The sequence below is a fragment of the Larimichthys crocea genome, chromosome XX (genome assembly GCF_000972845.2).
Source record: "Larimichthys crocea isolate SSNF chromosome XX, L_crocea_2.0, whole genome shotgun sequence".
NCBI lineage: Eukaryota > Metazoa > Chordata > Actinopteri > Sciaenidae > Larimichthys > Larimichthys crocea.
Window position 1 is genome coordinate 3,800,958 of NC_040030.1, and position 27,141 is coordinate 3,828,098.

The window sequence follows — 27,141 nt, forward strand, 5'->3', positions numbered from 1 at the left end:
TGTTCATTATTGTAATGCGACTGAACTGATTGACTTTCCAACTAACCAACCTGAACAACATCCCAGTGAAAAGACACGAGCCATGTACATCTTTATTTCAGTTACATTTTATTATACATTATTTTGTGCGCACAAGACAAAAGAACAGCACCTTTTGGAAGTTTAGGGGCTCCGTACTATAGACAAATTAAATATAATTCATATTTAATCAGAATTTTGTCTCACTATTTTGTATTTCCATGTATAATATATAAAAAAATCTCATATTTAGCCTGCTAGCCACTGCTAGCTCAAGGCGGGGAAGAGATATAAGTGCGCACCGAGGGGTCGTGTCACTTCCTGCCGCCATCTTGGTTTAGATGAAAACAATAAAAACAAACTTTTACTTTGAAATAGATTCATGTTTTTCCCGCCAGAGGAGTCTTCTGTGGAGGTAGAAACGTTCAGAGTGGAGGTAAGTGTTGTCAGTTGACTGCTATCTTTAAGAAAAGAACGGTTACACAACTCTAAATGTCTGAAACGTAAAGAAATGGCACAAACTGAGGCTGAACTACACTGTTAGTGTCATTATATGTACTTTACAAAGAGATTTATTTATGTTGTTCAGTGAAATATGGTCTGTAAAAGCTACAAAGCCACAATAAGGAGTCAAAAATGTAACTTTAAACCAGTTTAGTTGGCTTTATTTTGGTGGAAATAAGTTGGAGATGGCTGTTAATACTCAACACGGTGTGCTGGTTGGGCGATAATGTTTGTTAAAGTGTTAAAGCACCAAATCTGATAATTTAGGATGGGTTTCGCCTGATTTTGAACTTGTCAGCCACACGTGTGTTATCCTCTTCAACGCCCCAGTATCTAAAGTCATGTGTTTTATTATTTTTTTCACTTTTGTTGCCATCGTTTCGTTGGTATTCATCAGGTTTCCATTGCCGTATTTAAACACTTGCTTACTTGTGGGAAAAACTTTTGCTTTTGTGAATTCGTCTAAATGTATCACATCCTGTTACCGACAAGACTGTTGTCATTTAATGACATCATGGTCACTCTTTTTAGCCTGACCGATAATAGCAGAAGTTGCGTGGTGTGTGTGAATGTGACACTTCACACAGTTATCTCTCATTACTGGCAAAGAGGTTTTGATGTCAGCAGTGAGCACAACTGCACTCTAAATAAAGGAAAGGAAACCGGAAGGAGGTGAAGTGGCCGAGTTGTGTAGTACTGTTAAATAGTATTACTGGTTGTCTCAGTTAGGTGGACAGTAGGTGGTGGTATTGGATGTTAAGTATTCCAGTTGCATTTAATTAAAAGGCACTTGGCGTTTGAGTTGATGATAGAGAGGCACAGAACCCCTTGTACAAAGTGACCCAACATCTTAGATTTATTATAAATTGTGTCACTTTCTCTTCTTCAGCCTTTGTTTTTATTTATTTTCAGTTATATCTAAATCAGTGTAGTTGCTCCCTTTCCCTGCGTTTGTCAAGTCAAGTGTGTTACTTGGTGCTACATGAAACCACTGACGGTACAAAGAATGGACAACGCATGCGTGACGTCACCCACGGGTTTCCAAAGCGGCATTTTGTCACTCTCCGGCCTCCTAACCTAAAAAATCGGCAAAGATGTGAATCATCTGTGAGTTATTTCTTATCAACCTTGTGTACACGAGCTGCTGTGGGGTCATTAGAGTCTATCTTATCTTAACTTATGACACTCATGTCACTTTAACATAATATCTCTGGTTATTAGAACAGTAATCAGTGAACAGAAGAGTTTATTCGCATTAAACAGACATTGCCATCAGGCTATTTAACTTTTTTAACTAGATTCTTCTATAGTAATGGAAGATTTTGTCCAGACTTCTGACTACACACAGTAAAAGTCTAAAAGTCGGCTTCCTGCCTCTCACATACTAACTGTTGTAAACAGTTCAGTGTTTTGTCGTTTGTTGATTTCTTCTGAATTTCTTAGTAAATCTAATTATGGAAAATATCTCAAAGATGTCAAGTGGAAAAACTGAGTTGGCTCTACTTTCTGCCTCCACCTCCGCTCTCTCTCTCAGTATGTGGAAGTTTAAGACAAAACAGCAGTCTTAAAAAAAACACACACATTTTATTGTACAGCATTCACAATGAAGAGAACAATAACAAAACTACAGTATGCAGGGATCGAAGTACCTGAATCAAAAGACGGCATCAATAAAACTCCTGAGGTACGATAAGAAAACACACGTAAACAAAAACCCTGTAATTGAACTCTGCTACACATTAACAGATCTACATCCAGCTCACAGTGCAATATATCCACAGAATTAGATTACATTTATTTACAACAACGACGGCGACGCGAGTGATGCTAAAATCAGTTTTTAACATCGGTGCCCGACGTGGAGGTAAAGGACTCTGAAGCTCTGGAATCGGGCGGGAAATGAAACAATAACAGGACAATATATTTAATACGGTGTCACCAAATTTCTCAGTTTGCTTTAGTTGAACTTCATAAAGTATTATAATTCTAGTACATTTTATATTGATGATCACAAGGGCAAGTGAAGGGGATTTCTATACATAATTCTACGCTTTTAAACTGAAGGAATTGGCTACGTTTGTCTTGGAGTTTAACGAACACTGTGAGAAAAGTTCATGCCACTGCTGTACATATTTAACAAATCATATGTGCAACATCATGATGGACTGTTTCACGTAAAGAGTCTTGGTGTATCTTTGCCTCTTTGTCTCCGTGAAGACCTTTTTTAGTCAATACTTTAGAACAGAGATAGACAGATAATACATGCGACAAAGATCCCGTCACAGTTGCGTTGTATGTGCCTTCACACCCAGGACACACCTCCCTTCGTTTAGTGGTTATCATCACGTTGACGGATACAGTTGAGTTTTGTGACATTCACGGTCTAAAGTCTCTGCAGTTTGATTCAGTTACAGTTAAGTGCTGGTTGTGACTGAGCGGCTTGTTTTTGTAGGTAGTAGGTTGCTGGTCGCGTTAGGTCAGCGCGCTTGGATGCGAGCCATCCCCGGGTTGACGAAGGAGAAGTTTCTGAACATCGTCTGGTCGACGCTGTTGATGAGCGTCCGGTCGCCGCACGACAGCCGCGGCTTCTCGTTGATGAACTCTTTGTCAAAGTTGCTGCAGTCGCTGGCCGACGTCTGTGAGGGGAGGGGAAATATTCCAATAAAACACAATTATACATGCAATATGCGACTGATTCTCATAATCGTCTACGTCATCAGATTAGAAGAATAAATGTCAGGATTAGTCAAATAAAACTGCTGTCGTCAACATGAGTTATCAAATTTTCTAGAACTGCAACTAAAAATGATTTTCCACAATGTTTAATCAGCTACTTGTTGTCTCAATCAAATGTTTGGTCTATAAAACATCAGAAAATAGTGATAAATGTCCAGAAATAGTCCAGAAATCCAAGGTGGTGTCTTCAGATGTCTTGATTTGTCTAAACCAACTAGTCCAAAACTCAAAGATATTCACATAAAACCAATAAATGCAACAAAAACTCACATTTGAAATCTATATTTTTCCTCAAAAATGACTGACTGCCATTCAAAACCAAATGATTATTTCAGTTTAGTGAACAACAAATCAAACTATGCTCACTGGAATAACATAAAGGAGTGTAATTACATTCCTGTGCCCATAATGTATGCTAAACAATTCAAATTGCCTCAACACTCGTTTAAATTGCAAATGACTGTGTACTCCCTGGAAAAAAACTCCATCCTTTTTAAACTTGAATGCAAAAGTGAGGCCCTGCTGTGCGTCAAGATGTGAATGGACTCACTAAAGTTGGCCTGAAGGGCGGCGCCACCTGTCGTTGTTCCAGAGCTTTCCAGTCAGTGCTGCTGAAGAAATTGTGCTCTCTGATGTTTCCCTTCACTCCCAGACGCTCCTCGGGCTCACGAACAAACAGCTGCAGCACAAAGACACCAGAGATGACCAAACTGTGCATAACAGCTTTTTAGAGAAACACAACACAACAATACACACAGTGTCTGACCTTGACCAGAATGTCCTTGGCGTCTTTGGTGAGCCAGCGGGGATAAACGGGGTTGTCTGTTCGTATGGACTGAAACAGCTCCTCTTCATCGCGGCCGTGGAACGGAGACTGACCGATCAGCATCTCGTACAGCAGAACCGCAAACGACCACCAGTCCACAGAGCTGTTGTACTTCTGACCGAGCAGGATCTGACACACAAAACAAGTTTTATCTTAATGATGCTCTTTTAATTAGACATGCATTGATGATTGGCATGAACACGAACTGATAAGTTACCACTAGAGATGCACTGAAAATTCGGCCACTGAAAATTTTGGGTTTTCGGCCGAAAGACCTACATCACCGAACCAACACGGCCGAAACAGAATTGTGATGTCTGTGGTGTGGATGTATTTCAATATCTCGTAGCAGACGTTATTCCGTTAATTGCGGCACTGAGGCGTCTTCTAAGCAAAGAGGTTAAACGTAGTAAAAACAATGAAAGTACACTCTTGGAGTCTGTGAACACACGTTTCACTGAGATCTATTCGGATCCTCTGCACTTCATCGCGACTGTACTTGATCCGAGTTATAAGGATCATTACTTGGATGTGGGAATAAAGCAGCGTGCACGAGAAATGATCCAAGATCCTCTTTATGAGAGAACATATTTAATTTTAGAATCTTTCAGCAGACCAGTCAGTTATAGGTCAAGTTAAACATTTTGTTTTGAATTTTAATTTATATTGTGCATTGTTGTAATGTCAGTGCTGAATAAATATTTTCATACTTTCATACTACATACTAATTGATTTATTCTTTGAATTGCAATGCCTTCACTTTTGTGAGGTTAGTACACAGTCATAGCTATGAATGCAATGGTTCTAATAATTGACATAATCATCTCTTTGGGTGTTTCGGTTTTCGGCCTTGGTTTCCTCATTTTTGGTTTTCGGTTTCGGCCAAGAATTTTCATTTAGGTGCATCCCTCGTTACCACAAAAGCATATTGCAGCATCATTGTTATGTTACTTTTGTTGTAGCAATTAGAAGTTGCTCAACTTAGGATCCAACATGGTTTGCCAGCCATCAAAGTGGCCAACAGTCTGCAGGTTTAAAGGAACAATATGTAACTTTGGTTGCAACAGTGACATCTAGTGGTTAATAGAATTGGTACTGCAGGCCAAATTCAAAATAATGGAGAGTTAACGAGGTTCACACAGGTTGCCACATCTAAGACAATAAACCTCCACGAGGTCAAAACGAGCAACGTTTCATGAAGCAACTTCTACATCTGAGTCTGACTTCAGTCTGTGCTGCAACGTAATGAGGCAAGAAGTTAAATTTAGTTTGTGTCCGATTGTGTGGGAGAGAGGGAGAGTCTTTACTTTCTCTGTAATGCTTTCTGCTTGTGTTTGAATACACTAACATCCCAAAGTAAGAGTCATCATTCATTTTTGTGGTCATAATATCCACCCATTTGTTGCAAGACCTGGTTCACAATGAGGTCAAAAGGATTTTCACCATGCTGCGTTTCTGGTGCAAACTACATTTTAAAAAACATCTTAACATATCACAGTAGTGATACTACAGACATCCTAGTGCAGTGAAAGAGGTCAAACTTGTTTTTGTTCAGTTGTTTCTAAGTAACACAGAGATTCAGAAATGTGTGTTCTTCATCTGTGCAGTGTCATATGGCTCCATCAATAAAAGGTTTTGTAACTGATACAGAAAGTATCAAAGTAAAACAACAACGAGGCGTAGCCAGAAGTGCAACTTAAGTTACAGCCCATGTATCGCTCTACATTAATCTATAATCTAGTTTTAAATATAACAGTGTGTGTGGTCACCTCAGGAGCGATGTAGTCAGGCGTCCCACAGAAGGTGGATGTCCGCAAGTCTTCCTGCATGTTCTCCTTACACATGCCAAAGTCTGCGATCTTTATGTGACCCTCGGAGTCCAGCAGCACGTTATCCAACTTCAGATCCCTTCAGAGAAACGAAAGGATATGAGCAAGACATAAACACAGACCGCACTTCTTCTTTGAGTTCTGTTTCGACTCTACCTATAAATGATTCCTTTCGAGTGCAGAAACTGGAGCCCACAGATGATCTCAGCTGCATAGAAGCTGCAGGGATTGAAAGGAGACAAAGATTCAAAGCAAGAACGAAGCACCAGTACAAACCGTTGTATCTTAACAGGCGGGGGGTACATACGTGGCTCTGTGCAGGTCAAACTTGTGGCAGTTCTGGATGTGGAACATGAGATCTCCTCCATTCAGATACTCCATCACGAAGAAGAGGTTCTCCTGAAACACAAAAGTTCAGAAGGGTCAGAGCTCGGATTGAAAGTCCACAGATGAGTTCAGACGGTACGAGCATACGTGGTCTTTACCTTAGTCTGGAAGGTGCAGTAAAGGTGCGTGAGGAAAGGATTCTCCCAAGCTAAAGAGAGAACCCTCCTCTCGACCATGGTGCACTCGACGTCATCGTCCATCAGCACCACGTCCTTTTTCAGAGCCTTCACCGCGAAGAAGCGCCCGCTTTTTTTCAACTCTGCTAAAAACACCTGGAAACGCAGCAAAAAAACAACAAGACAGCTGCAGTGTGACGGTTCACACCTTCTTCACCTCTTGTTGTCCAAATTTCTGCAACAACTTTGCTAACAACTACATCAAGGCAACAAGAAGTCTGTGGTTTTTCTGTGGAAACCAGCTGCACAAACAAGTTTGACCACAATGAGCTCTGTCGATGAGACTGACTAGAATACGACTGATGACAAACTAATGAAAAGAAGTATTTCCTTGTAGGTGTTAGTGGTTTCTAATTCTAAAAATAGCTGAAATAATCTGGCATACAATTTTGATTTTCTAATCTCATTAGTTTCCTGCTGTTTTACTTTACATTTACTTTATTTGCATCTACAGTTGGAAGACCTTAAAAAGACCTTAACCTACGACTAAGATGAAGAATCTTTACCTTTGATGTTCTCTTTCTAACAATTTGAATCATGTTTTTGTTTCTTTTCTTTGAATCAGACTACCTGCTGTACCTTGCCAAAGCTGCCTTTCCCAAGCATCTTGTGCAGGATGAAGTCATCGACTGTGAATTTCGGGTGGTGGTCCTTCCTGGGGACGGCGTACAGAGGCTCCTCGTCTGTCAGCTCCTCTGCGATCGAACTGTTGCCGTCAGCTGGTCCGTCCCATGAGACACCCTGCACATCTGCAGGAAGACGCAGGTCAGGAAGTGTGATATTGAAAACAACTCAAAATAAACTACAGCCTTCATGGGAACGATTTTAAAAGGTTGACGTACCTTTGCTTGCAGGTGTAGCTGTGGCTGAGACACCCGTCACTAACCCAGACGGAGCTCGGACCACTCCGGGTTGGCCGATACCTACTGGACCTTCTCGACCAATGATGTCAGATTCTTTGATGCTTTTGGCCTAGAGGCAAAAAGGTAGGACCAGCATGAGACTCTGGGTTGAATTAAGGATACAACATTGATGTTGCTCATCATTTTCCAGTAGAAAAAACATCTTAAGAGACCAGGAAACAGAAAATAGAGCATGGACCAATAGATGCTACGTTCAAGTACATACCAATATGTAGCAAATGTACGCAGTACAAACCATTTTAAAGAACTAGAAGATGTGTTGGTCTGACCTGCTGTTTAGTCTCGATGATGGCCAGAGCTTCGGCCATCAGTTTCTGGTTGACCCCACAGAGGTTGGCTACTTTCTTCTGGCATTTATGATGGACGTTCATGCTGCACTCTGCACAGTAAAACACAGCATTATCATCATTGGTATCTTGCACCTCCACATCTTTTCACACTTAATGTGATGATGCATCAACACTTTGGAAAGGGGATGTTGATGCTGCTACGTGCATGCGAGATAAAGCTAGATAACTTTACATGAATACGGTTTCATCAGACAATCTACTCCCTGTCCGCGCTGACTGCCTCAGCATTTCGGCTTGTGTTGGAATTTGATTTGATTTCACATCTTCCAGCTGCTGTGACAGCTGCAGTGAGTTTCTCTTCGTATTGCTGATGGGAAATGTTGAAATGTCTTCTGTTTTGCCAGCTGCTGGAAGTATGTCATGGCTAAATTATCGTTGCCGTTGGTGATCTCAGAAGTTCTCTGGTAAACTGAAGGATTAAATGTTCCTTAACTGAGGCTGAGAAAAAGTTTCAGAGCTCCACTCCACTCCAAACTCTGCTGACCGCTGTATGTCCTCTGTCTTGTCTGGCACATTTTCTCCTTGTGCTCTTTAAGGAAAACTTGTGATTTTGTGTAATATAAATAGAATTTATGTGACTTTGCACGGCGCTGCACTTTTTTGCATATTTGCAGTTGAGCGTGCACTTTTTTTTTTTTGCATAGTTTGCCTCTCAGCAGCATACTTTATGTTTTTATGAATTCCCTTAAAATGCCGTATAAATAAAGGTTTTAAAATACAATATTTTACCGTCACGGTTTGGCAGTTTTTCACCGTAAAATCTTACGGACATGTTCCAGTTGCGTTAACACAAGGTGCGAAGTGTGTGTGTGGGAGGTTTAACTCTGACTCTACAAGACCAGCTTCTTAACACACAACAACAACAACACACATGAAACCACAGAAATCATAAAACTCCCGCCTCTCACCCTCACATTTGAGCCCCTGCTTGGCGAGCCCCCACAGCAGAGTACCACAGTGTTCACAGAAAGTGGGACTTTTGTAGTTGTACACTTTAAACCTGTGGGGCATGTCGATCTTGAAGCGCTCCTTGTGGATCTGCAGGACACACATCACATCATACAGTTTATTAGGGCGGCTACAGGTCTTGCAAACAAAGACCAACAGCAGTAGAAGTTAACACTTCCTCTATCCAAACAGTGGGTGGCAGGTCTGTCTTTTATGATCCAACATGAGGTTTTGCATTCTCTTTTGTTTTCATGCATGTGAACTCTGCAGGCATGGTAGCCGAGGAGGAAATGAAACAGAAGCAAGAAGATAAAAGCAGCGAATGAGACAAGAGTGTCTAGTGAATGATAGCTGACTACTTGATTAGTAAGCACTATAACCACAACTTTACAAATCTCTTGCACGCGCTGTATCAGCAGCTTCCAGATTTAAATGTGACTGCTTGAAAGAATTGACATTCCTGACGTGGAGCGTTTACGTGAAACGAAGGCACGCGCTTACCATTGTTTCTTTGCTGTTGATGGCTGAACCGGTGCATTTGGCAATGACTTTGTCGATGCATTTTTTGTGAATAGCCGCATTGCACTCTAAAAGACACAGAGAGAGAGTGAGAAAGAGTTAAGGCATGTGGAATCAGTCAAACTTTTCCATAACGTCAGTGGAAAAGGATCATGACACTCACGTCTGCACTGGTAACCCTGCTTGTTGAGACCCCTGCGGCAGACAAAAACAGGTGAAATGACTAATATGATAATGAGAAAAGTGATAACTCGGCGTCTCGGTTTGTCGCGTACCAGACAAACTCTTTGCAGACGGAGCAGAAGGTCGGCTGAGGGAAGAACGTGGCGCTGAACTCGTGACATTTGACGACGTGGATTTTGGCCTGTTTGATGGCGCCTCGCCGCTGGTGGAGGGCGAATAATCCCTCTCGCTCCAGTTCGGCCTCCGGATCTTCCTCAGTCTGACCTGGAGTGTCTGAAAACACATCATACAACCTTTTATTTAAGACAGATGTTAAAGACACTTGTTGAGCCCAGCTTTTCTCTGGAGGGATTGCTTACTGGCAAGATTATTTCACACCAAGATTTCGATTTCTCACTTTCTGCAGATCAGGAGGGGTTTTCTTAACATCAGAGTTTCAGTTTAACCAAAGAGTCAATCTAAAACACCTCGTATGGGTGAGTCAGTCTTCTCTGTTGCAGCCTCATTTTATAATATACACTGTTTGAAGATTACCATAAAAACGCAAATTACTTAGAATCAACCAGCGTTTCATAATGAAACTGTGCGCTCGAAATAAATTGATAGTGTCTGCATTAAGTTTATGTTCGCAGCAGGAAATTGATGACGAGTGCTTTCACAATTAGTTTCAACAACCTTATGTACAATAAAGTTACCGTAATCTTGTTTTTTTTGTTTGTATCCGCAGTTGATTCTTATTCTGTCAGTGCCCACTGATTTCTGGGATTCACCGTCCACAAACTGTTTGTTCAGTGCAAGAAAATATGAAGGAATATAAGTTTTAAATTAAATATATATTATAATATGTTTTAAAAGTAATTATAATGATTGGATACTTAAATTTGTAGACTTAAGAAACACTGTTAGTCCATTGATCCCTATAAGACATGGATGACACTGTGTGCTTTCAGCGTTTTCAGAGGTTGCACAGCTCTATTCGATGAGTCGGATGAATCGCTGCTGAGCTGTTTCAGACTGTCAAGAGATCAGTAATTACAGTTCGTTATGGTTACTGCAGGGATTTAGATAGTTAAGAACGTTTCGTGCATCTGAAGTTAACCTCCCTTTGTTTTTTTTCCTCTTGGCAGAAAAATGTGAGATATTTAAGATAACGTGTGTAAATGCACTGAGAGTCCGATTCCTTATGTTCGTGTAAACATGCCACTAGTTTTTCTAGATTCATCTCTGACTCTTGTCGATCGTAATCGATCATCGTATCAGTCGGTCGTTTGCAAAGTGGTTGAACAATCGCACAGATTATCTCATCTCACTGATGGCAGTTCAAACAATCGCCTCACTCTTTGCGTGATGTAACAGTTATAATTTCTTGAACATTTTAAATAAATTCTCAAGTCTGTGCATTAAGTCTAGAGCTGGACATGTTTAGCCTCTGCACTGTTGTCTTTTTTTTTATAGTTCATTGCGTTCAAGCTTTGCAGAGTCAATATGACCAGCTGTTGAAAGCCAAGCCAAGAAATAGTTTCAGCACAAGCCCCAGCTCAGCTGTTCATCATCTCCTCTCGCTCTTAGAAAGAAAGCAAAGCAGTACGCTCCCCAAAGTTATTCCCTTTTTAAAAAGCGTAATATCGTATTTATTATAATATCTTGTATTGAGTTTATTGCATAAAGGCTGCTCATGGATTATTTGTCAGTTAGGCCACAATAAATTACATTTTGACAGGCTGCACATTACTGCACAGTGTGTGTGTTCGTGTGTGTTTGCCTGTAGCTCAGGAGGAAGTCCCACAGATCAAATTGTCACAGAGTACCGGTCGCTATGCCACCTGTTGTTCTGAGCAATGATTTCCTTTTTGCTGGGTCTATACATAGAAACATGAGATGGCTTCTTCCTTTCAGGCCTTGGCATGCCATTTATTGTCAGGACAGCACCAGTAAAATGGATTGAACACAAAGCACACACACACATCCACGTGCGACTCTTAGGACCGGCAGCATGTGCAGCCACTCGTTATTTTTAGTTTGAGAAAATGTAATTAGGTTGGGACGATTAAGGCTCATTAAAACACGAGGGTGCATACAAGTGGTGCAGACTTTTGAAGGACTATACAGACTATTCGGATGATGGCCAGTGTTTTATAATCATTCACTATGAATAAACTATCTATAATTTAATCATTTAACAAGACAAACATCAAAATAATCCCAAAACTGTCACATGAAAGCATTTAAAATAATAAAATGTTGATAGGTGAGGGCTAAAAAGTTAAAGTACTGTATAAATGTTGACGTTCTCAACCATGAGTTGGTATAACGGTGATTCTACAGACATAAAACCATTAAATTAAACTGGCAGTTGAAACACCTGATTTTGTCGAAAGATAACATGGCGCACAGGAAATGATGCTGCTGCCAGAAACAAAGAATCTGTTTTGAATACACATGAAAAACTTGGTAGTAGACAACTACCAGAAAATACAACCTTCAGATCCTACAGTTTGAAGTGGCACCAGTAGCAGACGTAGTTGTTTTTTCATGGAGCAAGGCTAGCAGTTTCCCTCTGCTTCCAGTCTTTTTTTGTACGTAATAAAAACCCTGGTAGGTTTGAACTACTCACCACTTTTCTCCAGATAATACCTGGCCTCCATCCGCAGGCGGCCCTGTGGCTTCATCTCCAGCTGAGACAGAAAAGAAAAGACAGAAAGAAAAGCCACATTTCAGGACTGAAATTCATGAGAAAAACAAAAAAGGAAGGATGTTGATTCATGATGATGCATGAACGGTAAAATGGAGAAACATGTAATGCCGTTTGTTCTCACGGAGCCAGACAGTCTGACACATACGACCACACAAACAGATTTCATTTGATTCATCCATGTTTGTTTTATTCTTAGTATCAGACTCAAAGCCTCTAGTGTCACTCAAAGCTGAGTCTTTCCAGGGAAAAAGTCTCTTGTGCATGAGAAGTGATCTGTTTTTAATTTCTGATTAGTTAAAAATAAATTGAGAGAGAGAACTGGGTAATTAGCATGAGCTTGATGGCCTAAATTACCTGGATCTCAAGCAATTCGAGTATTTTGGTATGACAGAGAGGTGACAAGAAATGAGGGTAGAGCGCGAGGAGGAATGACGTGGAACAATAGTCCAACCAGGACACACCGTTCAAGTGCACTTTGGGTGAAAGTCAAGAGAGACAATACACGATACATAAAAAAAGGCTGTTTCTTGGCGAAGAGCAGATGCTTAGTACCACAAATGGACTGTTTTAAAGGTTTATTGCCACTTTAAACATTTGGTTTTTGGACCCAAATTGGAGTCAGCCCATCTGAATCTTTGCTTGAATACCTAAACAGCCAGACCGGCAGTACAAACACATCAATCCCACTTCACTAACCCAGATCTCCAGCTTGCCGTTCTCCTTCTTGCATCGTGTTGCCAGGGTGTCCAGAGCCACCGTGGCCTCGGACTTCAGCTCTGCTGTCCGGTCCTTCACCATCACGTGCATGATGCGACCGCGATGGACGTGGGCATCAAACGTGGTGCTCCACGGCGGGTACATGGTGGGCTTCTTCTGCTTGTAGACTTGGCCCTTTTCTGAAAAGAAAAAAAAAAGATATTTTGTTGGCAGGTTCTTTTCTTTGACCTTTTCTTGGCAACAGACAGGAAATAAGTAATAAAGCTCCAGACGGTGATTTTCCCTTTGACTTTCTTCCTCTATACTTAGAAATTCTGTACGTCAGCAAGTTATCTTCTTGTTCCTGGCAGGGTAGAAGTTTAAAATTTACATTTTTTCCTGGACAGACACTTAAAGAATGAGTTAGAGTTTGTGAGGACTGTCCATTGTTCTGACAACCCCAATACTCCCATTGGACCAAAACGATAATTCTGGTCCACCATGCACTTTTCAAGCCTATGCAATGTTTTTCAGATTATTGGGGTTGGTATAATGGGCTATCACAACATTGCATGGCACTGGGTTTGTTCAGTGTTTCCCTTATTGTCAACAAATCCCATTAAAAGACCAAAACCAACAATGACCAACCTGCTAAGACTTGTATGCATCCATAGTATCCATAGTTGTCCAAAGACTATTAAAAACACATTAGCGAAGAGCCTAATATTGAAATTTCAGATGATGATCACATCCAATTCTTCTTTACATTAATTTTTTATTAAGAAGGTGATTTCTGTCGCCTACATACGTCAGAAATGTTGGCACCAGCGGATCATTTGACAAGATTACTCATGTATATTTAGGCAATGGGACGTAAAGTGTTGTTGTGTAATAGGAAGTGACTAACATTTGGTTAAATTACTGTTGGTACAAGTAAAAAACTATTACAAGTAACTGGAAGAAGGTAGTGCCACTGACGGACACTGGTAACCGATGACTAATAATCACTGATCAAATGGAAAAAAGTGACATGACGAGATTACGAGACGCACAAGTGGAAATAAAAAGGACATTACACAAGACTTAAAATGGTGATGGCACCGCAAATAAATCAGAAAATCGGCAGAAAAAAATAATGAATTTTTCTTTTCTTACTTAATTTTTTGCCGATAAAGATCTGAGTGGCTATGACAGGTTCTTTTAATACCATGAACACTTCTTCTGCACCGTATTCCTACTAGAGCACCAACCGCCGCTCAAAATAGTCCCCAACAAACGCACTTTTAACTTCTGTTTGAATGACATTTGATACAATCAACAATGCTGCTGCTGATTTAGTAACTTTCTGGCATATGTTTATTCCTTACATGTTTCAGTTGGACAAGGATGAACACAAGCTTCAGGCTGGTAGTCATTGTTAGTTTTAGTCTTTTTAATGGATTTGTTGACAATAACAAAGTATAGAATATCACCAGCTTCATCCTTTTTAATGATTTATCTTCCAAGTTTTGATTAATAACGTCCGGATGATGGGAACATTTCCTGCAAGCGACGAGAACCGATACCGGAAATTAATCCGAGCAAATAGGATGTATCGTGTGTCACTCTCGGGGGGGATTAGATGCTCTCTTAAAGTCACAAGCTGTCGTTTCAAGCTGAAATCCTTTACATTAAAAATATGTTAATCTTATGCTATGTACGTGGTCAAGTGTCGCCAGTACATTAAGTTGGATAAACCATCTGAATATTTAATCAGCAGACCTTTTTAGTATCATATCACAGAGCTGATATCCAGAAAAAGATAAATAAAAACCCTCCTGGCCTTCAGAATTCACATCTGCTGCCCAAACGTCCACTTACATAACAGCCACATGCATCAACAATAAAGCCCGCTAAAGCTGATCTGCGTCCTTCTACGTTATCGGCTCATCGCCCATCAGTCCACCGGCTCTGGCAGCTGCCGCCTGTGCCGATTTTAAAGCAGCCGGAGAGGAAAAAATATGCGTTTCTCCACAGATACACGGGCTGTGAGTTTCCTTTTGAAGCGTCATGCAGCATAAGGGGTGACATGTTTTGGTGTTAACCAGTCAGTTCCTGTCTTATTCTGTGAAAACGTACAAAGGTGGCATTTAGCGCTCAAACCTCTGCTGCTTTGAAGGAGTTTACACTTACCCCTCGTTAAGCTTTGTGTATTATTAAATTCAAAATGATTGCTAAATCTTCAGTAAACTATAAAAATATAAAATCCTTTCACTATAACAAAGTCTGTTAGCAGCGTTTGAGGCTCAAAAGTCTTGACTCAGCATGCAGGTTTTGGCTCATTTGAATAGGATCCTAAAAGTGGAAGTTAACCAAGAATGGCCCACTGTTTGACTGCAGTCACAAGCTGAAGAACAAGATTTCACAAGGGGATATAAATAAAACAAAAAAAAAGGAGGAAAAAAAAAGGAAACTGCCATGAGTCAGTTTGCACGTTGTGTTAGAATGCAACAACAATCGGACTGGCAGGTTTCCACGTTTTACGTCCCATGAAAAGACCCAAACCAACCACTGACACCACTAACAAGTACTGAGCTTCTTTATGTTCTTGTTCTACTGCCACCAAATTATTCAACCACCAACAAATGCACTTCTGTTTAAAAACCATAGTGACCAGCAGGTTCATGAAACGACGAATCCTTTTATAAAATTACATAGTTATGAGCTGCTTTGAATGATTTGTCTTTGGCAGGAACCAATCGGCTTGGGTTGGAAAGTCAGAAAGTATTGAGAGACACAATAACACCTTGTTGTAGTAGTAAACAGCCATTTAACAACAACGACTATGTTTACTTGATACATATTAAATGCACATATGGCATTTTATTTTATATTTTAGAGTAAGTTTAACAGATTGATAAACGCTAACCTATCAACAATGAACACTAACCCTTGATCTGATGCTTTTGGCCAATCATGACACTTGACACCAGGTCTTTAAAAGGAAACTTTGGTATTTTCTTTCAACCTGGACCCTTTGTTTTTATGACTAACTGACTTCCCCGTCACTCATCGGTCAATCGTTTTTTTTTACGCAAAACTGGCTAAAACTGCACCGTCAATTTACATCCATTAAAAGTGACACTGTTTTTGCCAATGACATGATTGTCTGACTTTAGATTATGGCAAGGATTTCTACAGAGTTAAATTTTTTTTTGTTTGACCAGAGACAACCATTTTATTACTCCGTTCAAAGCCACCAGACTCCATCGACAAAAACCAATGGTACAGTTGTACGACTTGACCTTAGCTGAGCAGAGTTTTTAAAAAAAGGCAAAAACTCTTGACTTGACTGTTTGTTGACTCTTTCCATCCCTTTTTTATTTGAAGCCGTAACATGGTGCCAGTGTCAAAAACATTGAAAACAATAACGTTTATTTTATGAAATATTGTTCATGTTCAGACGTCATGGGTGATATATTGTGGTGGTTTCGATGTAGACATCATGGCTTGTGTAGTCCTGCATTGTTTTCTCGCTCAAGTCGAGAAAGATTTCTTTCAGAGTGAAATGAAACTAAACGGCCCCTTGGGTGAGTCACTAAAGTGTAAATGAAATACACATATACATAAAGAGCCTCTCTCTGCTGCCTTGAAAGACCAGTCTTGTGGTTTTTACAGAGGAAAAGAAGCATCAGAACCCTCCTCTTTCCTCTCTGTGACTCTCTTTTTAGCTCTATCCTGCACTCATGCTCAGCAAGTGGTTAAAGATAGCCAGATGCAGAACAAAGATATCTGCTAACACGCTGAGAAGTTTCCCAAAAAGTTGTGACAATGAAGCATGAACCAACAACCACGATGAAGGAATGGGAAGATATTTTATAAATATATAGACCTACTTACATTTACACAACTATCTTTATCTGTTGTTGCATTCCTCAGCGTGTCATATGGAGCCTGCCATCCTACACCTCCGATCTCCTGACAGTGTTACGGTATATACTTGGCCTTAAACGTGTTCTTGACACTGCAGTTACTACAACCATGAGTTTGTTTGAAATGTAAGAGAAAATATAAACAGAATCTCTAATCATCTATTGTCTAACATGGCCTACTATATTTCTGTATTTATTCCAAAGCTCCACTGTTGTAGCTTAACTGAACATGTGATGCATCATTTCCTGGGTTGCAGAGGAATTACTATTTTTCTGAGAAACATATGGAGCCTATAGGAGCAAATGTAAAAGCTTCCATGAAGGGGAATTAACGTGGAGTTTCTGTCATCTCAACTCAACTCAACTTTATTTATAAAGCCCTTTTAAAAACAGCTGCAGCTGACACAAAGTGCTGTACATAAAATAGAACATGAAATAAGACATATAAAACAAAGAACAATATAAAAACAATAATAAACGATAAAACCATGTTAAAATAATATTAAAGCAAAAACAGAAACTGAGTCTCATGCTGGGTTAAAAGCCATAGTTAAAAGTCATGTTAGTCATCTGTTACAGGCAGCAAGAAATGCATGTAAATGTATGAAAATAAGTTTATATTAAGAGTTAAGACTACTGGCACCTGAAACTATTTTATTGGCAAGACACTAAAACACAGTTTAAGACATTATTTTCATTACCAATCATTTCTTCCAATAACCAATTGATCATTTTGTCTATAAATAGTAAAAAAAGTCATTTTTTTACTAGTTTTGTTCAACCTGCAGTAAAAAACCCAAAGATATTCAGAATACTATAAGAGCAGCTGAAATAAATGAACGTTTGGCAGTTTTTTCTTTAAAGATAATGCAAACAATTGATCAAAACAGTTAATTTTCTCTACAGTTAAGGTTAAATTATGGGACACCTCAACCCAGAATGAAGGTATTACCACGACTAAAACATATTTTTATCGACATACTTGTGTCAGAATCCCCCTTAGATACGTTCTAGGTTAAAATTCTGATCAATTCCACCATGTAAATACACGTACGTTGGGCGACGCTGACTAAACAGCGACTGATTCTCGATGGTGAGATGTTGGTTAAACTCTGATGACCTCACTGTTGGTTCTTAAACAACCGATTGCTCGATGGGTAGAAAATTTGCTGCCAACGTTTCGTTTCAGTCGGTCATCACACATCTTCTGGTTCCAGCTTCTCAAATGTCTGTTCTCTGTTTCATATCATCGTTAACTGACGTATTGGACTTTTGAAGATGAGACGTTGGGCTCTGGGAAACTGACGTTATATCAACTAAATAAGAAGAATCATTGATCTAATGAAGCACTGACGCCGTCACTAACCTGTGTCGATGGCCTCTTTCATGTAAACCGCACAGTACGGGTTCAGCACCTCTTCATGGTAGGCCAGACCGGGATCCATCTCAAAAGTGGAGAAGCCAATCCGTAGGAAAGGCGACATGGCTGCAGGTTTTTACTCAACAAAATATCCAAAGAACCTCCAGGAAACCTTGCGACTGACGCCCCAGCAAAGCTGCTTCAAGAGATGAGATTTCTCAGATTTTTTTTTTTGGAGACAGGTCGGGTGATGCTGTCAACCACCTTTTCCTCCACCGCAGGCGCAGCAGAGCACACGCCGACTGGCCTCCTTTTCCTCCAGAGGAAAGATGGGCTGGCAGAGGAGGAGGAGGCGGAGGAGGAGGCGGAGGTTTGCTGTTTTCCGCCCTTGACGCTTCAAACAACCTGAGAGAGGAAGAGATAAAGACAAAGAAAGAAAGAGAGATATTTTATAACCCGTGTGACACCGTAACCACAAGAGCTGGCTGTGAGCGAGTTTCCTTGCAAACCCAAAAACTTTGTCTGCTCCAGCTGGCTGTGAAAGCCGGGCTTTAAACTAAATCAACAAGAATCCATCTCCCCACAAACATCAACAAAAATCTAACGTCTAATATGCGGGGACAGGAAATTATTTGCAGTTGTTCACACCTAAAACCCCAAAGCGAGATAACAAAGACGCCCTCTGAACCTGAATGCAACTAAAATAAAACCACCTTAGGACTTGTAAACACCAGCTGTCACTCTGTCAGAGCCTCTGAGCACCTGATAAAAACACAGAATCATCTCCACTGCTTTGTGCGATCAACGGCAGAAATAAATAAAGTAACTGCCCGTGCTGCTTCTACTGCAGCAGTTCGGATGGCACAATCTTCGACTCGGTGGCGGTCGATGTGATATTTGAGGCCTGCCGGAGAGAGTGTGTGTCTTTTTCTGTGTGTGAGTGTGTGTCAGGGGAGGCTGGGAGGTGACTATTAATAGAGCTGAAATACTAAACGCAGATCAGGGCCTGAGTCCGCAATACTTGTTGTCATGGTCATCATCGCCAAGCCCGGCACAAGTGACCTTCTTTTACTGTAAACCCCTGCTGACCCTGAGTCAGTGGTGTCATGTGAGTAAGACGCAGAAACATGTACGCTACAGTAAGTGAATGAAATGTATCCAGTGCCAATATTAAACATTAAACAATTCATAGTGACAAACCCACAGAGAATTATCACCCGGCTGCAGTTGGCCTCAGCTATACGGAGCGTTTTAGCGTCTTTCAGCTCTTTTGTTTTGATTTGTATTGACGGCCCACGACTTGTCTGTTTTGGTTCACTCTCGCTTGACTTTGAGATTTATTAGAATTAGATTTATGGCATTTAAGTATCACATTATTATTATTATTATAATGTAATAAAACTATTACACCACCTACTGAAGTTGTGACTGTAGAAATGTATTTATATTTAATAATTTGGACCATAAAATTTTAGAAAACAGCCACACACAAAAAATTCCAAACACCGAGCTGACATTTTAACATTGCCCACTTTGTCCGGGCCACAACCTCAAAATATTCAGTTTAATTTTACAGAAAACCCAACAAATATTCACCTGAACTGATACAGCTGTGTCATCTTTGGCAGTTTCCATTTCTGTCGTTGTTCCACATTAAAACGACCGCGCGGTTTTTAGTCTTTAGCAACCACAGTGAGGTTTATTAATTAAGTCATGTTAATTTTAGGCCTTTTTTTTTTCTTTTTCTGAGGTCCTACATACAATAAAGAGGTAAACAGAGGTGAGCATATCAACTTACTGTTTAAGATATGAAAGACGGCCTCACTTGCATGCTTTTCTTACTGTTTGGAGATATTGCAATGAGTGGTTGTTACTATAATATCTTGTTTTAATCAAATTTCACTTGACTCTGATTTGGTCCAAGTCTTAAGCAAAAGTCCTTTTTCTCGGGCAAAGTCAAGACTCCCTCCTGACCCAATGATACCAGTCTTTATGAAGAGAAAAGTCTATATATCCTGCTAAAAGTCTGACTTTGAATCTAAAGTGAAATAATGAAATATGTCACATTTGAGTTGATGTCGCTCGTCGTTGGGTAACGTCGGCCCTCACAGACGTTAAACTGATCCCGATGAGTCTTCAAACGATGAACACAGTTGTGATGTTGATGTTGGAGTCTGGCTGCGTTCAGCAGTTGTGAAACTCTTGAATCTGAAAGTGATGACTCTTTGCACAGGCGTGACGACGACCTGATCCCTGAACCGTCAGGTAGTGTCGCGAGAGGCCTGACAGACAGGTTAGTCACCCAGTCATGACAATGCTATTCCCAGCGTGCGCTCGCATACCGGGCGACGTTACACAGCCGGAATCGACGACGCTGAACGTTTTTAATATTTAATATTCAAGTCGATGTCTCAGGTCGAGTCTTTAACTTGCAAGTCCGAGTCGAATCTTGTTTATTTTCTGTTTGTTTGCAAGTCATCGAAACAGTCGCTCGTGTGTTTGACATATGACAGACCAGTAATGATCTTAATATTGAAGTCCTCTCACACACTTACGCCCACACAGATTCAGACATTTGAAGTGTGCAGAGCTGCAGCCTCCTGTCTGTGTGTGTGTGTCTGTGTGTGTGTGTGTGTGTGTGTGTGTGTGTGTGTGCAGGTTGAACCTGTTGTAAAACGCTGCACTCATGCAGGGGGAGTAAAACTTCCGGTGCATGAGTTACGACTATGTAACCGCACTTCCTGTCCCTGGGGCGGTTTTTATTTTTCATTTTTGAAGCTTCACAGGTGGAGCTGCTGCAAACACGACATCAAAAAGAAACAACAACAGCAAAGTCGAAACGCGGCTGCTAGAAACTTTTGACAAGGTGGGCAGCGATGAGCGGAATACTCGTGTGTACAAACAAAATATACGCATGTTTACTACATTAATTAGCACGCCGTCCTCCTTAATTATCCTGATATATTAAAGATTACTTGATTTAACGTCCCAACATCTGAAGAGATACGCCTGTTTTACTGCTGTTTACAATGTCACTGATGTGATCAAACCTTTTATTAGCATCATAAAACATTAATTAACTTTGTTTACTTAGTTCACGTTGACTGCATCTCGCTGTTAACAGATTGTACCTTCAATAAAACAGGTTTTAGACTGACTCAAGTGACTTTTAAGCCTACAGTTATGTGTCTGTGTGTTAGAAAACTACAGACTTTAGAGGTTTAGACATGATAAGATACAGTAAACTTATCTCCGACTGTCAGTCAAATCATTTTTGCACTGATTTTATGTTTTTATGGCTGGTTAATGTGATAAAAGTTTATATTTAATCATGATTCAGTAAATGTTAATGAACATTTTGTGCTGTAGCAGCAGAGTTCATCTTTCATCTTATTTCTGAACACTTACTTTACTTACTTTACTTCAGAGTCGAGACTGATTTGAAGCTCTGAGTCAACTGAGTTCACACCTCTGATTAAACGTACAAAAACCACATTTTGTGGCTCAGTACCTCGTTCTCATTCGAACATCTTGGTGCTCGTCTCTTATTATCAGAACTCGTGCAGTAAAGTCTAACACTGCATTAAATGTTAAAGGAAACATTTTGTCTGAATCTCACCTTTGAGTTGGGATACGAGCATTGTTTATATTTTTGTTCATCTTACTTTTTCCTACTTTGTGCAACATTTTCTCCCTCAGAATAAATAAAGTTCAGTCTTATCTTATCCTGAAACTAAATAGTTTATGTAAGCTGCAGGTGCTTCGCAGATACGACGTTGTCAGTATGAGTCACAAACCAGTCCCACCCTACGGTCCATGGAGCGTTGCACCAGCTACAGAGTTACTAAGTTATGTTTTGTTTTTGTTTTTGTTGAATGGATTCATAAAAAAGCAGAACATGATGTTATCGGTATTTCTGAAGAAAAACATCAGCAGCACATATTATCTTTATATTAAAGGTGCAGTGTGTCCGATTTTTGAGGCTTTGAGGAATCGAACATAGATAAACTGTGTTTCCATTCGTGTATAATCACCTGAAAATAAGAACTGTTATGTTTTTGTTGGCTTAGACCGAGCGGCAGCAAGTCCAGCATGTTCAATCTGCTGCTCTAGATAGGACCTACCTGTTTCCAAGCCACCGTAGTTTCCCCTTCTCCAATCTGACGCATGCATGTGTTACCTCCTCCAATGAACGACGCCTGGCTCTGCCACCTTTACGCTTTTCTCATTGGTTGTTCCCCGTTGATGGAACGTCCTACCAGTTCCTACCAGATCCCTCTCTACCTTCAAACACCTCCTCAAGACCTCCAGCTCTTCAGAGAGGACCTTCTCTGCAACACTACCAACAACTGGACATGATACATCTAGATTAAAGTATCTGCAATGGAGTTTAAATCACTAGATGCCACAAAATCTTACACACTGCACCTTTAACGGTGTTCGCTTTGGCTTTTTATTGGTGTTATAATCGATGTTTCGTGCACACGGAGCAGGTTTGAAGCAGGGGAGCTCACGTCGTTTGAAGTTATGTCATTCACGTAATCAAATACTCAAATTAAAAGGCATCTTTGGAGCTGATGTGTCTGTGGTGACCTCCTGAAAGGACTAACACAGTGGTCATTGTTCACACAAGCTGCTGATCTTTAAAACCTTTGGTTACTATTCTGAACCAAAAGAGCAGCTCCAATAAAACCTTTGGTTACTATTCTGAACCAAAAGAGCAGCTCCAACACTCCAAACCAGCTTCTGATGAAGTCTAATTGCCCCACATACAGTAAACACACAAAAACATGCTCAAGTGTTCGTTTTAATATCAAATCTGGGTTATTTAAAGACTGAAGCCGGAGAACAGGAGCTGTCGAACCCCTCGCGGTCTGACGTTTATCTCAGAATAAACAGACTTTATCTCATCGTGTTATCTCAGAGCTCACGCTTTTATGTGTGCAGGCATCAGGCTGCCATCTGAGGCGGTGGGTTCGCTTAATGCAGCCACCCGCAGGGACTCAAATGCCACTTCGACTACCCTCAAACACACACACACACACACACACAGACACGAGGAAGGTCAAGCGCCAGTATGCCAACACCAGAGACCTTTCAGCGACCTTTCAAGAGGGAGGGTCAAGTCCATTGAGCCCTCCCACCTGACCCTCTGTACCGAGCTCCATCAAAGCACAGTGTGTGTAGTATCTAAGGGAAGAACGCTCTTTGTTGTTATTGACAGGAGGTCCATGTGTGTGACAGAAGTGTCCCTGAAGTGGTCACCCGTTCAAAGATAGACAAACACAGAGGGCGTGACCCGAACATCATGAACGAGTACGAGTTTTAGTCGACACTGCATCAAAAGCACAAAAATTCAAAATGTTTGAGGTCGTTCAAAGACGAGTTTCATCCTGTAACTGCAGCATTTTCTCTCAAAACATACAATTATGTTCAGATCTGAGTGTTTATGTGACTGTAGGCTGTTTAACTACATTTACTCAAGTACTGTAATAAAGTACTTGTTTACGTCATCCTTCTAATTCGCAACATTTGAGAGGGAAATATAAACTACACACTTTCTACTCCATTAGATTGATCTCACAGCTATAGGTTAATCAGTTTATAAGATATAATAACCTTCTATAACAATATTAAAGTGCTGCTTCTGTGTTTATTTACAGGGCTAGAAAGTAACTAAATACTTTTACTCACTTGTCACATATTTCCATTTATGTATATGCCACTCTTTACATTTACATTTTACACAACAACACATGATAACATTACAAAACATAAAGACAAACTACATACAGTAGTTAAACGTCTGCTAATATGGGTCTTATTTTATTTACGTAACTAGAATGTAACTAATTAAAGTCCTAAGAGAGTAACTTTTACTGAAGGAATATACTTTTGCTGAATCTACTTGAGTATTTTCATTCATATGCTACTTTTAACTTTGATTTTACGACATTAAAGAGGGAAATTATGCTTTGACAGATATAGTTATATATTATAATGTGTATAAAGCAGTTAATTCTGATATATTTTATAGCTTAATTAATAATAATCAGATATATTAATGTAACGGTGAGTTTTACTTTATGATACTTTAAGTACATTTTCTTAAATATAGGATCTGAGTGTCATCACTTACTGTTAAATTCAGAAATAAGAGATAATCACACAAAAACCCAAAGACACTGTAACTCACAACACTAATTAGTATGATCTTTTGAATGAATGCAGCTGTTTTTGCAGTTGTTATTTTAAAGCCGGTCATGATTCTGTGTTTCTAAATGTAGCTCAAAACAAACTCATTATCTAAGTTTCAAAATAAAAGCACCCGAGAGAGAAATAAACCAACAACCCTGAAACTAAATGTCACACACACGTGCAGCCGGTTGTGTTTATGTTCTTATCACAGTGTTTTGACATGTTGTAAAATATTCAAACATTAATTATTTCAGTTCAAACTTTGTTCAAAAGTCACCAACCTGTTTTTAAACTCCGCTGAAGTTCAGTGTCGGGCTGCAGCAGCTCTCCATCCGAACATTCGTCTGACAGACAAACCGGAGAGAGGCGACGTATTTAACGTGAAGCCACGGCGCGTTCAAGGACTGTGGGAATATTTATGAAAGCCTGCAGCAATGATCACACACTTTGTTACTTTGAATAAAAAGTAACAAGACATCCAAGCTAGATAGGACATACCTAATTATAAATGTATATTAAGATATATTCAGGTGCCAGGATGCCCATGCCTTAGATATAAAAACAAAAGCTAAGTCATAATCTACAATCTACAGTCACCTCACATTTCTCCCTACTTTGTACATATCAACACTGCCAACTTGCTGTATATACCTCTGTACAATATATTTTATTTTATCGTATTTATTATTGCTTTTTTGATATTTTATTATGTATATTTTGCTTTATAGTATATTTTTATTCTTTGTTGTCATTTGTCACTTGTGTAATGCTGCTGCTGCACTATAATTTCCCAGCTTGGGATAAATAATATCTATCCATCCATCCATCCATCCTAACAATCTGCAGCAAAATACTTTAAAGGTCCAGCATGTGAGATTTATGAGGCTCTATGCACAAACTAAACACCGCCTCTCGAGCAGGACTTTCATTTTATTTATTTTTTTGTGCATTTTCTGGCCACCGTAGTTTTTTCCTGCACACTAGGAAGGAGAGGGTGAAGCGAAGGGGTTGCAATCAGCAACTACACCACTAGATGTCACTTAATCCTACACGCTAGTGCTTTTGAATCAGTGATTATCAAAGTTGTTATGTTTTTAGATTCATTCATTTAAATTATTAAGATACAAAACAGATGTTATTTATTTATTTGACAGAAACCTTCATATTTCAATGAATATTTTTTTAATTTCTAAATCTAAACTACGTCCTAATCTATAAATATCTTTGAGACAATGCAAATATGCTTTTAATACATGTTTAATATCTTTTTTTATATGTTTTCAAATCAAATTATTCCAAAGACACACGCGTGAGCTTCTTTTTGGGCTCTTTAGTTGAACAAAAACTCAAGAGCTGCTGCTTTAAAATGACTTTTTCAGTGTCTTAAATTCAGCCATTGTGACTTCTGAGGCGACATTGAACTCAACACTGATGCTATCCACCCACACACAAAGTGAAACTTCATGAAACATAAAGACAAAGAAGAAGTTCATGGTTCACAGAGACACGTTCAGTCAGCTCAGAGGAGGGAAAGTCACAGTTTGTGTGTTTTTGAATGCACATCCATGTAAACGTATAAAAAGTATTATTTTTTATTTTAGTACATTTTAAACTTGAACCCTGCTTTGTCTGTTTTTCTTCTCCCAGCAACATGAGGGCAGTAATGAGCAAACATGTTTTGACAACATCAAACTACCCACGTCATTATTCATGATCATAATGACACATGTCACGGTTAAAGACGTGTCATTCACGCTGTTATTAATAACCACAGGACTGTGATGGTTAGAAAGAAGGACACAACTACTCAAACTTAACAGAGAGAGTATCTAAGAGTAATCAGATTACTGCCTTTTTGTGCTGAGTCATTTTACAAGTGGCTCTTCCGCAAAGTTCATTTTCCATGTGAGTCATACATGACATATTGTCTTGCTGCTAAAATTAATTTAAAGGGATACGTGTTTATTTTTAGTCAAAGAACCCCCACCACACACACACACACACACACACACACACACACACACACGTTCGACTCATCAAATGACAAAATGGACATATTTGTAGAAAACTGACCTCGCAGTGTGATTCAGTGAATGACTGTGACATAATAACCTTTTACAATAATGTCCAACCACTGCAGTCTAGCCATTATTTGTTATTGTTTTTCTTTTCTACACACGGCAAACAGGATTTGTGTTTTAGTCTTCAAAACTTATTTTTCATAAAAAAACAACAACAACTTGTTTGTGTCAGGAATTGGAAAACAAATAAATAATAAAATATTTCTGATCTAATGTCAAGAAAATTATATTTCTTCTACTTTATTTCCATTTATCTACCATCTGTTATGTTTTGTGCGTCTTAGTCTTGTATTTTATCTTTAAAACTTGTTTTTTATTTCAAAAAATCATCAGAGATTAAGAAAAATTAGTTCTAGCACCTGAGAACAAGAGAAAATAAAACATATTCCTGAAGTAATGTTGAGAAAACGATACTGGAGTAGTCTACCTGTCATTTATTCATGTTTTTCTTTGTTTTATTATCCTTCATGCACCTTGTGTAATGTTTTGAGTCTTCAAAACTTCCAAATTGCATCAGAAATGAAGATAAATTATGCTAATAAGACATATTCCTTTTTAAAAACGACACTTGATTTGATAAAATGCTTTAAAATAAGTTGATTTAAGTTAAAAAAAAATGACTCCCTAACATTTAGATCTTCTTGGTTTGTGCTTCCTCCACCAGGAGGTGCCAGTGTTCACGTAATGGCCTCTGGGTTTGCAGCATGGCAGCACTGCAGGGCACCGAGCAGGTAACACCTGCAGGAGGACAGGTCTCTGTTTGGACAGATTTAATGTCCCAGATTGGAAATAAAAAAGTAT

At 39.6% G+C, this 27,141-nt stretch overlaps 1 protein-coding gene and 1 long non-coding RNA gene across 2 annotated transcripts; one reads left to right on the top strand and one right to left on the bottom strand.

Annotated features, from left to right (window-relative positions):
- The first annotated feature begins 342 nt into the window (after positions 1-342).
- LOC113744089 (uncharacterized) lies at positions 343-27,141 on the top strand. The gene is made up of 4 exons (XR_003461288.1): positions 343-454; positions 7,042-7,241; positions 7,331-7,462; positions 27,005-27,141. It is a non-coding gene; the product is annotated as an uncharacterized LOC113744089 (long non-coding RNA).
- LOC104933094 (protein kinase C, theta) lies at positions 2,087-24,610 on the bottom strand. Its single transcript, XM_027272421.1, has 18 exons — positions 24,541-24,610; positions 18,068-18,466; positions 12,791-12,990; positions 12,014-12,074; positions 9,492-9,672; positions 9,380-9,411; positions 9,199-9,284; positions 8,658-8,787; positions 7,669-7,778; positions 7,319-7,448; positions 7,056-7,225; positions 6,399-6,572; positions 6,221-6,312; positions 6,070-6,132; positions 5,854-5,992; positions 4,025-4,213; positions 3,809-3,937; positions 2,087-3,158 (listed from the first exon to the last, which is right to left on the bottom strand). The coding sequence occupies exons 2-18, from the start codon at positions 18,183-18,185 to the stop codon at positions 3,000-3,002; spliced, it is 2,163 nt and encodes a 720-aa protein (XP_027128222.1). The 5' UTR covers positions 18,186-18,466; positions 24,541-24,610; the 3' UTR covers positions 2,087-2,999.